The sequence below is a fragment of the Stegodyphus dumicola genome, chromosome 7 (genome assembly GCF_044657685.1).
Source record: "Stegodyphus dumicola isolate Sdum_Otavi_A_Nest chromosome 7, ASM4465768v1".
Classification (NCBI taxonomy): Eukaryota; Metazoa; Arthropoda; class Arachnida; order Araneae; family Eresidae; genus Stegodyphus; species Stegodyphus dumicola.
Window position 1 is genome coordinate 92,393,262 of NC_140774.1, and position 12,726 is coordinate 92,405,987.

At 32.9% G+C, this 12,726-nt stretch overlaps 1 protein-coding gene across 1 annotated transcript in view; it reads left to right on the top strand.

Moving 5' to 3' along the window:
• The first annotated feature begins 204 nt into the window (after nt 1–204).
• Nucleotides 205–12,726, top strand: part of LOC118199067 (tudor and KH domain-containing protein homolog) — a 74,253-nt gene continuing 61,731 nt past the window's right edge. Inside the window, exons 1-2 of the mRNA XM_035370859.2 lie at nt 205–571; nt 6,423–6,585. Of these exons, the coding sequence (XP_035226750.1) occupies nt 328–571; nt 6,423–6,585 (407 nt within the window). The 5' untranslated portion in view covers nt 205–327. The remainder of the gene's footprint in view (nt 572–6,422; nt 6,586–12,726) is intronic.

A 12,726-nucleotide genomic window follows, 5' to 3' on the forward strand; every position in this document is an offset into this window, starting at 1 on the left:
ACCTTACATTGCATCAGCGATTTCGAAAGGCATCATGGGAAAAAGTACACATTTTTCGGTAAACTTCCGGTATCAGGGACTCAGTTATCTGTAAAATTCCAAGATGTACGAAGTTCCTTTTTACTCTCCTCAAATACGAAATTGCCCCTCTTTCCTTATACCTTTCCTTCGCACCTATGCTTGATTTTTCGCCCTGTGGGGCAGAAAGATTTAGCTGGTGCAAAACAAGACATCTGTCTTTGTCTGTCTGATTTCAAATTTTTCTTATTTAATGACAATTATCCGCTAATTGGTCTTCCGTAATTTGTGTTTAAGGTTATAATAGTAATGTGGGTTAAAAAGCCCCTACTTGTGTTGGGTATTGGAGTCGGCGTTGGAGTTATAACATGTGTTGTGTACGTATTGCGGCGGAAAAAAAATGACGAAATTATACAGACTTCCAATAGTAATAGATTTCAGAGAGCTATTAAAATACCAAAAGGTTTCGTAGGCCTTGTTTTAGGAAGAGGTGGAGAAACAATTAAAAATATTCGTGAAAAGAGCAAAGCTAGGATAACATTGAATGATGCAGGTTTGAATTTTTGATTTCAAATGAAGTTTAAAGTTTGAACTTTCACCATATACATTCCTTTGTGCATTATATACGTTCTCTATGCATATGTGAATACTTAGTTTCTGATTTGAATGTTACGCAGTTTAATCTTTATATAGTAAAACTATTAAATTTTATGTCTATACATGTTATTTAACCCTCTTTTTGATTATACATATATATATTTTTTCTCTGGAAACTTTCTTATTATTGAAATGTGATGATCAAATCAAGTTACTTATTGAGAGAGAGAAGAAATATGCAAGTGTGGAGTTTTAAAGTAGGCAAAACGGCTACATTTGTTTGCTAATCTAAAATGCAAGTTAATAGAGAAATAATTCCAAATTTAAAAAAATCAGGAACAGCTTGAGTATAGGACCCCATTGGCGATTTTTTGTCTTGGAAAAGCCGTTAAAATTGAAAACAAAAGTTAGAAACCACGTTTTAACCAGAAAAAATTTTAGAATATATGTTTAAATATATTCTAAAAGTCTTGTAAAAGCAGTTGAAATTGAAAATAGATGTAAGAATGCACATTTTAACAAGAAAAATTTTAAATGCAAATTTAGAATATATATTTAAACAGTGAAACTGAAAATAAATAAATAAATAAATAGAGGCATATTTTAGCAGTCATACTGAAAATACAAATTACAAGCTGTAAAATTGAAAATAGGAGCTTAGAATACATGTTTAAATTAAAAACATGAAAATAGGAGTTAAGAATGCATGTTTAAATTAAAAGTAAAGAAAAGTTTGAAAATACACACATGGAGGCATATTTTAAGCAGCAGTATTGAAAATGCAAGTTTTGAGTTGTAAAACTGAAAACAGGAGTTCAGAATACATGTTTAAATTAAAAATAAAAGAAATGCTGGAAATTTAGTAAAGTTTATAAAATCATGGTAAATTTACAAAGAAATCCTACACTCTGCCCAATTTATGTCCCTTACAATTTCTAGAAATTTGTTGGGGTTTTCATCCGCAGAGAACCCGTTGGCGGCGTTGCATTTTTACTCGCCAAGCTCGCGGTTCATCGACAATGAGCCGTAAACGTGATTTTTAGTGCATGTAAATTCAAGTTAGTAGACAAAACAATATATTAAGCATATGGTAGTAAAAATTCACAGATAATAAGCATGCAGATGTAAAACTAACCGATTAAACGGGATATACGAAAATAAACCTGTCTTTTTTATAATATATTTCACAATACAAATAACCTTCAATAGTAATCAAATTTTCTTTAGTAGCATTGTTAATAAAACTAGAACTTTATACATTTTATTATTTTTCAAGAGTTATTTCAACTGTATTCCTTACACCAGCAGTGGTTTGCTAATTTTGATGACCATGGGGATGCATCAAACTACTCTGTCGTCTTAGATAATCAATAATATTTTTTATTTCCATTTAATCAGTTATTTATGTCACACCTGCCATCCTCGGAAAGGTTATTGTTACAAAAGCATTAACAATATAGTATCTTAATAAAATTTATGCCATAAAAATTGGAGCCTAGAACCGGCATCTATCGACGAAAACTTCTTTAATTATACGAAAATATTTCTATCTATTCGTTGTTAAAAAATTCAGAAAAAATAACGTGGAAAATCAGAAAAACAATAATAAAGAAGAGAAGAAGAATATAAATCTCCAAATTTGAACAACGACACTGATAATTCAACAAAATGAACTCAAGAGGAATGGTTGCAACCTTCAAACAAGCGAATAGGATGAATCCGACAGGTTACCAGGTTTGAATTATTATCGCCAAAGTTGGCGATATTTACATTTACCGGGTTCTCTGCAGAAGTGCTTCCATTTGTTGAATACATCAATATTTTGCTCCTTGCAAGATTTAGTGAAAATATAAAAAGCCAAATAAAATTTAAAATCTGTTTGCCGATTATGTGTTGGCAAGGAGCTTTTTACATGCCTCCATGTACTTTCTATTGTGTTTGTATGGCACCCCGTTTCTGAATCAACAAAATGCAAACTATGATTTACTTTCAAATGCTCAAAACCCTCTCTACTTAAACAATCATAGCTTTTCCAACTATTAGAATAAATTGTGGTCACTGGCATAATCCACTCCTTAATAATGCCCAATAATGTTCTCTCACTCCTATCGTGGACAGCTACCAAAAATAGTTTGCCAGAATCTCTCTCAACCCCTCCAAAAACCCACTGCCCCTCAACTGCATGCCCTCTATTGTATTTCCGTTTTCCAAATTTACTTTCATCTACTTCTACTATTTCGCCAATACCACCTATTTTTTCCGATGATAGTTCTGGAACTACTCTGATAAGCGCCCTCAAGTCGCCAAATATTTTTGGCAAGAAACTTCACGCTGCCATATTACTATCTAAATTTTTGTCTACCTTTTGAACTTTTAGCCTAAAATGTCTCCAAAAACGCGGTTTTCGCACATGCAAAAACTACGTTTTGAACACACAATTTAGCTAAAAATCCGAAACAAAAACAAAAAATTTAGATAGTAGAAACGTAAAGTTTCTAACCAAAAATATTTGACAAGAATCCATGTACACAGCAACATGTTTTAACTTAAAAAACATCTACGAATTGCACAATGTAGGCAACGAACGAATCTATAAACTACGCACACGTCGCTTTAATAAATTAACATAACAACAATAAATTTCAAAGAATACCATGTACACAGCATCCTGTTTAAACTTTAAAAAAATTCTACGAATTGCACAATTTAGGCAAGGAAGGAATCTACGATCTACGCACTACTCGCTTTAATAAAATAACATAACAACAATAAATTTCAAATAATACCATGTACACAGCGTTCTGTTTCAACTTTAAAAAACATCTACGAATTGTACAGTCTAGACACTAAACAACAAAATAAACTAAAATAAATTTCAAACAATTTAAAAAAACAACAATAACGGCAGAAATTCATACTAAAGAACCAATAAACATAACATGCTACAAAATAAGAACAAGGATAAAATAAAATGCACTTACCATGAATTAATGTGTTTTCGAATAGCAGAAATATAAATTTCATACCGCCTTTAACATGCCGCCACGTAATCACTATCGTATTTACATGACAGCCAGACACACTATCCAGAAAATTTATACTATGGTTCACAAATAAATAAAATCGCAAATCCCTACTTCTATCATGCACTGCCATTAAAAATAATCTCCCAGACCCTCTTTCCACACTTCCAAATACCCACTACCCCTCAACAGAATAGCCACAATCATATTTCCTTTTGCCGAACTTCAATTCAACAACTACCATTTTATCTTTCCTTCAGACACAGAGGCGTACCAACGAGCTCCATCGAAAGATTTTTCAATGTCAACAGGGTTGCCATAGAACACGCAATCACACCAAAAACCAGCGCAGAACACATATCGCCACATTTGGTGAAATTAGGGCCTATATTAGAGTTGTACCATAGTTCTATGTAATCTAAAATAGTTTCATTTATAAATTGCCTCCAGTCTGCTAATGTATTAGAAGCCAAAAAGGACTCTTCTTCAATAGCTGCAGTTTTATTCCCTGTAAGTATTTCGTATGTTAAAAAAAAAAAAAATTTCATCTATCCTCAACTTACTGTTACAAAACCATGATCCATATCTAATTGACTTCTGAGATCCACATTCTTTCCCTGCCGTCACTTTCCTACACACCCACATAAAACCATCTGACTTTTTAGCTTTAAATTTCATTTCGGAATTACATTTCTCACATATAAATCCCCCCTTAATCAAGCCTGCTTCCTTTAAAAAGTCTAAGAATAATTGCTGATTTTGACATAAATGCACAAGAAACAATCTATTGGCTATACCACGCTTTCCTAAGGTCATCCTTCCATTTGAAAATTCAAATTTTAAATTCCCATTTAATACCTCCTGAAACTTCTCTACAACGCTTAACACAGATGGCATCTTAAAAATAGAAATAATAATAAAAAAAAAAAAAAAAAAGCAGTACAACCAGTTCACTCCGTCAGCTTCTGCTCCAGCAAAGAAAATGACATAGATAAGAAAACAGTACAATCAGTTCACTCCGTCAGCTTCTGCTCCAGTAAAGTAAATGGCACCTTCCAGTTTAAAACACACGGGAATGCGACAGGGTTGCCGTAGTGGAGTATTCTAGAATTTACTGGGTTACCAGAAAAACAGAGCGCCAAGCCGGAAAATCGCCAATGGGATCCTATACCCAAGCTGTACCAAAAATCAATATTCACCAAAATATTGAAATTCACCAGGATCACCAGCGAGTAATCGAGCAGGTACCTCTTCTTCAAGAGCTAAAACTTCTTTGCCTAATTTAAGTTGCAAATATTTGTCTGTCAGTATGATTGTTATTGTTATCCTTGTATTGCATTAAATACTGGGGGAAGGTCCAAAATTCGGGCAAGTGCAGAATCACCCACTGCTTGGCGTGTTTTTAAGAATTGCACGTACTCAGTATCCATGCACACATCGACCTATTTTCGCTTAAAAAAGCATCCCAGAATTGCACAAAAATGGTATTGCATGCTTTTACCCCACATTTCTATTAACTATTTAAAATATTGTATACATATATTAAAGCCACAAAGTTGTCATTGATTATTACAATAATTAAAAAAAAATTATTATGCCTTTCTTCATCAAACCTCTAATGTTGTAAAGTTTGTTTCAGTTTAATGAAAATGTTTTCCATACCTCAGTTTTCCCATTTGCATCCTCACATCATTTGTCTATAGTGAGAGTCACCACTTCCTCTGGGGGAAAATTGTGCAGATTTGTTCAAACTTGGACCTTATGAATATTTGTATTTAATGTAGACAAAGCTCATAGTCCCTTATTCTTTTGACACAGTACCTTTCTTCGTTTCATCTTATGGCTGTTTTGTCAAAAGAGTATGTATTTCAAAACTTAAAAAAAAAAGTAAATCAGACAAATTAGTTTTACAATCAGTTTTGATACATATTTTATCTGAAACTGGATTTTGATTATGCAGAGCTATAGCTATTATCATGTTGATATTTGGTTAATGCAGTAACAATATCTTAGTTTTGTTTGGGCCCACCAGCGGCCGAGCGTTAAAGTCGCGGAACACTGTAGTTCGGTCCGAAGTTCGAATCTCGCGAATGGGCTGGCGGCATGGGTGTTTTTGTGGTTTTCCCCATGTGTAACGTGTATACGAGCCAGTTTTCCATAGACAGTCGTTCACGAAGGTACCCCTTCCCTTAGGCAGATAGCCCTCAAGGCTTTGCTGTCATTAAATAACCTTAATTAATTATTAATTAACCTTAATTAAATTAATTAACCTTAGTTTTGTTTGTATTGCTTATAGGTTTCTCAAAATTTATTTTTTTAAATTTGGAATTATTTTTCTATTAACTTACATTTTAGATTTCAGAAAACAGTGTAGAAAATTATATGTGCATGATAAAAGATTATTCATTCAGTTAAATGTTTTAGTTCCAAAGTAAATCACATTTTTACTATCTTCTATTGATTATTTATGTGTCTTACTCTTCTGTGTTTGTATGAAGTAATACGTGAAATTTTTATGAGTGAATCCAAATGTAATATAACAATATATAGAAAAAATTGAAATTACTGTATCATAATCATTATTTTCTGCATATTGCCCCCCCCACCTTGATACCATCTGTAATTTCTTGGAAGAGGCTAGATTTTCTTGTATGTTGTATCTGGTATTGGACCGTATTAGTTAAAGTTTTAAAATTATTTTTTTTCCCCTGATAAAATCACCTGTGAGGAAAGTTGTTGTTTTTGCTTTAATTTATTGATAATTTTTTTAACTATTTAATTTAGATGGTTATACTATTGCAACTGTGTATGGATCTGTAGATCAAGTTGAAGAAGCTATTAATCTCATAAATCAAATCATGTCAAATCATCATGCTACTGTTGTAAAAGAGATATCACTTACCCAAAATATAACAGAATCTGTCTGGAAAAATGTAAATCACATAAGGTAAATTTTGTTTTTTAAATACATTTATGTAGTTTTAGTTCAGTGTTACTTAAGTAAAGTATGACCTGAAACAGTATAAGAAAGAAAGTATTGAATGCAGAAAGCAACTTATATTGCATCTGTATGGTTTGCATATGAGGTTTTATATTTTCTTTCCTGTTCAGTTTTCAGTCTTCTATTAATTTTTTTAATTCAAAGGCCTTGAAGTCTGTAATAACATATATATTTTTTATTTTTTTAACATTTGTTATTTGTGTTTCTGCAGAGAATCTATTAAATGTATAAATGCTGCCTAAATGATGATAATACAGTCAAAAGTCTTTAATCCGAACTTGTCGGGACTTCAGCGATTCCGGATTATAGATCATCAGTTTAAATCTGGTAAGATGGCATGCAGAAATTATAAAATTAAAATTATGAAACCGTAATTTATTAAATAAAGAACAATTATGATCTAAAGGGTATCAAAATTTATAAAAAAAGAAAGCTTAATATTTATTTGTTTACTTTATTAAACATTTCTTTCAATGTAAGTTGTTTTATGTCATAAAATTTTCTCTTTAATTCTATAAACAGATATAATTTCTTGTTCAGTTCCAAAGTTCCGCTGTTCAAGTCCTATAATTGCTGTGTTGAGAATACCGACTAATTTGTCAATCGAAATTTTTTCGTTTTCAATAACCTCTCTGTCACTTTCTTCACTATCGGAAGCGAATTATAATGACGAAAAATTTGATTTAAATCATATCAAAGACGGAGTACATCGAGATGAAATACTACATTTAGAAAGGAATTATAAGCCAAATAAAATAAAAACATCTGCCCTGAAGATAAGGATAGTGCTGACAGATCAACTTCCAATTCATTGCGCGCTGCGACGTCCCCCCCCCAACAGAGCAGCGTGAAATTGATAAACAGATTTCGGAGTGGTTAGAGAAACAAAGGATATACCTTGTTTCATACATTTTTTGCAGCAATTCCACTTTTTGTTTGATGGACATCGAAACATACTTTCGCTTTGTAGATCCTTTGGCAGCTCCAGCATCGGAAATTCTATTTGACATAATCGAAAGTTGAAGCTTACTTTTATAAAATTGCTCTAACAGTCTGCAAAAAATAATAAGCCGGATCCAATTCGAAGATTAAGGAACAACGCACACTGCAACATTAACTGAAATAGATAATTTTAGCTTAGCTTATACCGTCCGTTATACATTAAACACGCATAAGTAAAAGTATTATGTGCATGCGTAAAAGTATTACGCGCATGTGTGAATGCATTATGCGTTGACACATGCGCAGAAAGTTTGTAGCTTTGAGGTCCGGATTATAGATCATTCCAGATTATGGGTATCCGGATTAACGACTTTTGACTGTAGTACTATATAGCCAGAGGTGGTCATCTGATGTGCACATATATGATTTTTTTCTTAAAAATAAACAACAATTTACCTACTGACATTTTGGCATTTAAAATATTCAAATTTGTGTTTTGTGTACCAGTAAGTGACAATGGAGAGTGGGTGCTAAATCAGTATAATATTTTATTAATTATATTTATTAATTGGGTACTTTTCTATTATGCTATTGCCTTGCCTTTTGGCTGCTGTAAAAGAGAAGCTAAAGACATGTTGAGACTTTACAATAGAACAGCAAAAATCCATGATAGGTGCATAATGGAAAAGTATCATTAAATGAAAATTAGCCACCAAAAAATATAGATTAAGTTTTATTTTATCATTAATGGGAAGTTTGCATCTGTATATCTTCATTTGGTAAAAATGTATGTCAGAGTACGCCTTGGCATTTTTTTGGCGCCATTCCTGTTTATGTCCTATGCTGTCCCCAGTAAAATGGTGCCCAAAACATAATGCAATAAAACTTCATTAAAACCAAAAATATTTAATCTCAAATAAATTGTAGCTATATCTCACAAATTATATTTAGTATGGCATAAAAAGGCTCATCTTTCCTGTAGAATTTCTGCTATATGAATTCCAAAAGATACGATTCTAGATGATGTTGCTAACACGGCCCCCATCATTGGATTAACAAAATTAAATTTCTGATTCACAGTTAACACATTGAGTTAACACAAAGTCATTCTCACTTTGTCGCTAAGAGTTGGCCACTTTGCAAGATCATCAAAATCAATATTAAGATAGGAATTTTCATTTATGCCAATCTCTTCCATAGAATTATCTGGATAATTTTTAACTTCCAATTAATTTAATTCCATGCTTGGATCATCATTCCCTTACTTTGGAGTTTCATCATTCCTTTCAATAACTTCATCCAGTGTAGCTGATGTTCTTTGGTTGGATGATGTCTGTTCTTTTGTAGTCAATTCTAATGCTTATTCAGTGTGAACATTATTTACGTCAGAAGTAGTCTTCATCTTCTTTATGAAATGTGACATTGCGATTGCCTGCTTCTGAAGAGCAGCATCTTTCTCAGCTTTGTGTTTACAATAGTGTGCACAGGATAATTTCTTCTTTGTTTCCATATTATAAAAATTTCACACTTAAATTTAAATTTAAAAATTAAATTCTAAATATTAAATATCTAATCTTTCTTTTAAAATAAGCCATGGCATCTGCTAAATATAGAATAAAGATGAAAAGTTAAAAAAAAAAATTTTTTTTGAAGCTAATGAAAAACTAAAAAAAAATAACTTTTATGATATGTTTTTCAAGCAGCTGGTGAAGAATTAGCATCTTTCTTTCAAGCGGATAAGGAAAGATTTGACCGTATGGATGGGTCAAACTTAAATGTTTGCCAAGAGCTTCTTGTATAATGACCCTGAAACCTCTCACTCCCCAAACACCAGCTAAGTCTTACCTCAATCCATTTGTACACCATCATGACAGCATTGAAAACAAAACAAACAGATTCCATCTCACGAGGAACGTTAACCATATAATAATGCCCCCATAAATATTCCCCCAGCACATTCAACAGCTTTACGTGAAGTTGTCGTTTCCCTGTACATACCTTTCCTTTTGATGTCGCACTGTACTATTGTATTGCCTTTTATAACTGAACTATTGTGAACTTCTAATGTTCATTTTTGTTTATTACTAACCTCAATCTTGTAAATGTTTCCAATGTTTTATTGCATTTTTGTTATTTGTTTTAATATATCACATGTCAACAAAAGCCAGATTTGTAAAAGGCATCACAGCCAAAACCACTGATGTTTGGACATGTAATTCATAGACAATATCTAAAAATGGACTGTCCACAATCAAGCTCCACTTTCTCAAAATTCTCACCAAGTTGGAATCAGCAGATGTTGTCGCGGAAGAGCGGCAACAAACGGTTCGATTTCCTCGATGGAGGAAGACAACTTGTAAAGTCTTAGCAGCAGATATAACTATCCTCATGTGGAATTTTGAAGTTCAGTATTTTTATATAAATACTATTCTTACATTTTGAAGAAATAGCCATTAAAAATACCCCTAAAATTAAATTCAATGTATGAAATGCCTTCTAGTTGAGCAGATTCATATTTTCTCCAAAGAACGAGAGGGAAGGGGAACAATGCCTACCAGGGACGTAACCGAAAAATTTCAGAGAAGGAAAATGCAAAATGTTTTGCTAATATACAAAAAATATATGTTTACAACTGACATGAATTCTACTGTGTGTTGTAAACCCAAGCTTAAGTGACCAATGTAGACAATTCTGTTTTTAGCTCGAGGGAATTTTGAAGTTTCATCCCTTAACGAGAAGTCCTTAGGAGATCCAATGCAGCATTCCCCAGCAGGATACAGGACGAAGCACCAGAAGCCAACTTAATATTAAAAATCTAATAAAGATTCTCAACGTTTTACGAAAATAACTTAATATAAAACTTCAATTCTTTACCTCTCCCTCCTGCCTACGTGCCTAATGGGTAAGCACCTCAAGTGGCTTTTTATATCCCTTATGCCTCTCTGTATAAACACATGCACGATTACACCAAGATGCTTAATTGGGGAATCTAGTCTTTAAATAAATTGTATAAACAGTGAGAATTTAGACTTAAACTATAAACTCTGCAACCCGCTTTCCCACGAAAGAGGAAAATAAATCCTCTATACGACTTTGAATTTTCGTCCAATGCAAATCTTGCCCCACTCTCCAACTCCCGTGAAGAAAATGAAAAGTTGGCGCCTGTGTTCATTCTTACATATTGGAAAATGAAAAATTTGCCCTCATGGAATGGGCTAGTCACTTTCCATCCTCAGAGAAATTTTTTGAGAAAAAAGCTGCATTTCACTGCATATATTTTAAATAAAAATATAATAAAATTGATTAAATAAAGATAAATAGAAATTATATTAAGTAAAATAAAATAAGTACGTACTTCACCAAATGGATTTTTATTTTCCAATAGTAGCAAGGTTATTGTGCATCGAAAATTTTCTTTGCCAACCACTCAATAAATACGAAGAAGGAATGTGCAGATGATACATAAAATGTGGCTTTCCAGACACATGGCAAATGGCCATTATAGGGTACTAGGTGAGCAGAAGGTTCTTTTGAGTAGCGCACAACGTCTGCTTGTGTAGTGGGTGTGCGGTATCACCTAGATTAAACATACTCACAGTGTGAATTCCTATGGCTTTTGGAACTGGAACTCCTTTGTGTGAAACTGTACCTAACGACTGATGGATGGATGGCAAGGTATTTGTGTGGGCTGGAGAGGAAAAGTGAGGGGTGCAAATGCCCAATGTCCCTGTCCTGTGTAGCATTCAAGGTACATTGATTTTTCTTTCCCAGTTAGTGCACATTCTTTTGCATTAATACAAAAACAAAAAGCTCTGTGTTGTCGGTTGGTCAGCGCCCGCCTGGAAAAAAGGCCTCGAAGGCCCGCTTCCGCCGGCCCTGACTACAGAACCTTCTCCAGCTGCAGGAATGAAAATGGTAAAAGAGAATATCAGTGCTGTTACAACGCCAATAAAAACAATAGACTAGAAAATTTGAGAACCTTCCATCATCCAGGTTGTATTTTTATTTGTCGATGGAACATTCTCAGATTTTCTTGTCATTTTCATTGTTATCATGTGAGCAGTGACTTGTCTCTTTTACCATTTTCACTCCAGCAACTGAAGAAGAAGGTTGTATAGTTAAACCTTTGAAACAAGTGCTGCAAATCTAAAAATTACTGCTGATTTCTGTTGTCTGAACACTCTTACAGCTATCTTTCATTCAATTTATAGAATTATCTTAAAACATCATATTATAGTTATTCCTTAAATTTTTCCTATTGGTGTACTTACAAAATGATCAAATGAAGTTATTCTCCATATTAAACTGATAAATTGTTAATAATATTGAAACAGCTTTAGTATAGCCCACCCAAAATTTTAACCAAAAAATATTGCCAAGAAGGGCGATAAATTATATGTTGTGGCTATCCACACTGGTTTACGAGCATGTGGTAACCCATACTATACAGCAAATGCAACGTAAACAACCATAAATTTCTGATTTCTAAAGAGGATGGAATTAACGGTTACAGCTAATATAGTGGTCAATTACATTTATTCAGTTTCAATAAAAATTACCGAGATATCCATTTACTCATAGTTAAATGCACGTGCCCCTGTATTCTTACTTTTCGGGCTTGGCTTTTCTTAAAATTTATCTCGTGCTGCATTGCACGTGGAAATACAACATTTTTTAATTAGAATTCTATTAAAATTAACTATCTAAACACAAAATTCATAACACTATTTTCGGCAATTGTTTAGCGCTTAAATGTTTTGGAGATAAGATTTTTGCATTTAGTTATGGATTGCTCTAAACCTGCTGTTAGTGATGTTGTAATTAAGTATCAAGAGATTTTAAAGGAAAATTTAAGGTGGAAGTTTTCAAACAAATGTAAAAATTTGAGAAAGCCAGGCATTCCAAGCAAATATTTTATGTATGAATTAACAAGAGAGTATGAACTTTTTAGAGGATTTTTGATAGATTGTGGATTGTTGAAGGATAAAATTTGTGAAAAATGTAAGATACCATGCAAAGGTATCTTACATTTGGGAAAGCCAAGCAAAGGTGAGATTTTCCGGCATTGTTTTTAAAATTACATCCTTTTAACCTTAATCATTTTCATTAATAATTCCGTAATTTTTTTCTTTTAAAATCGTGTAT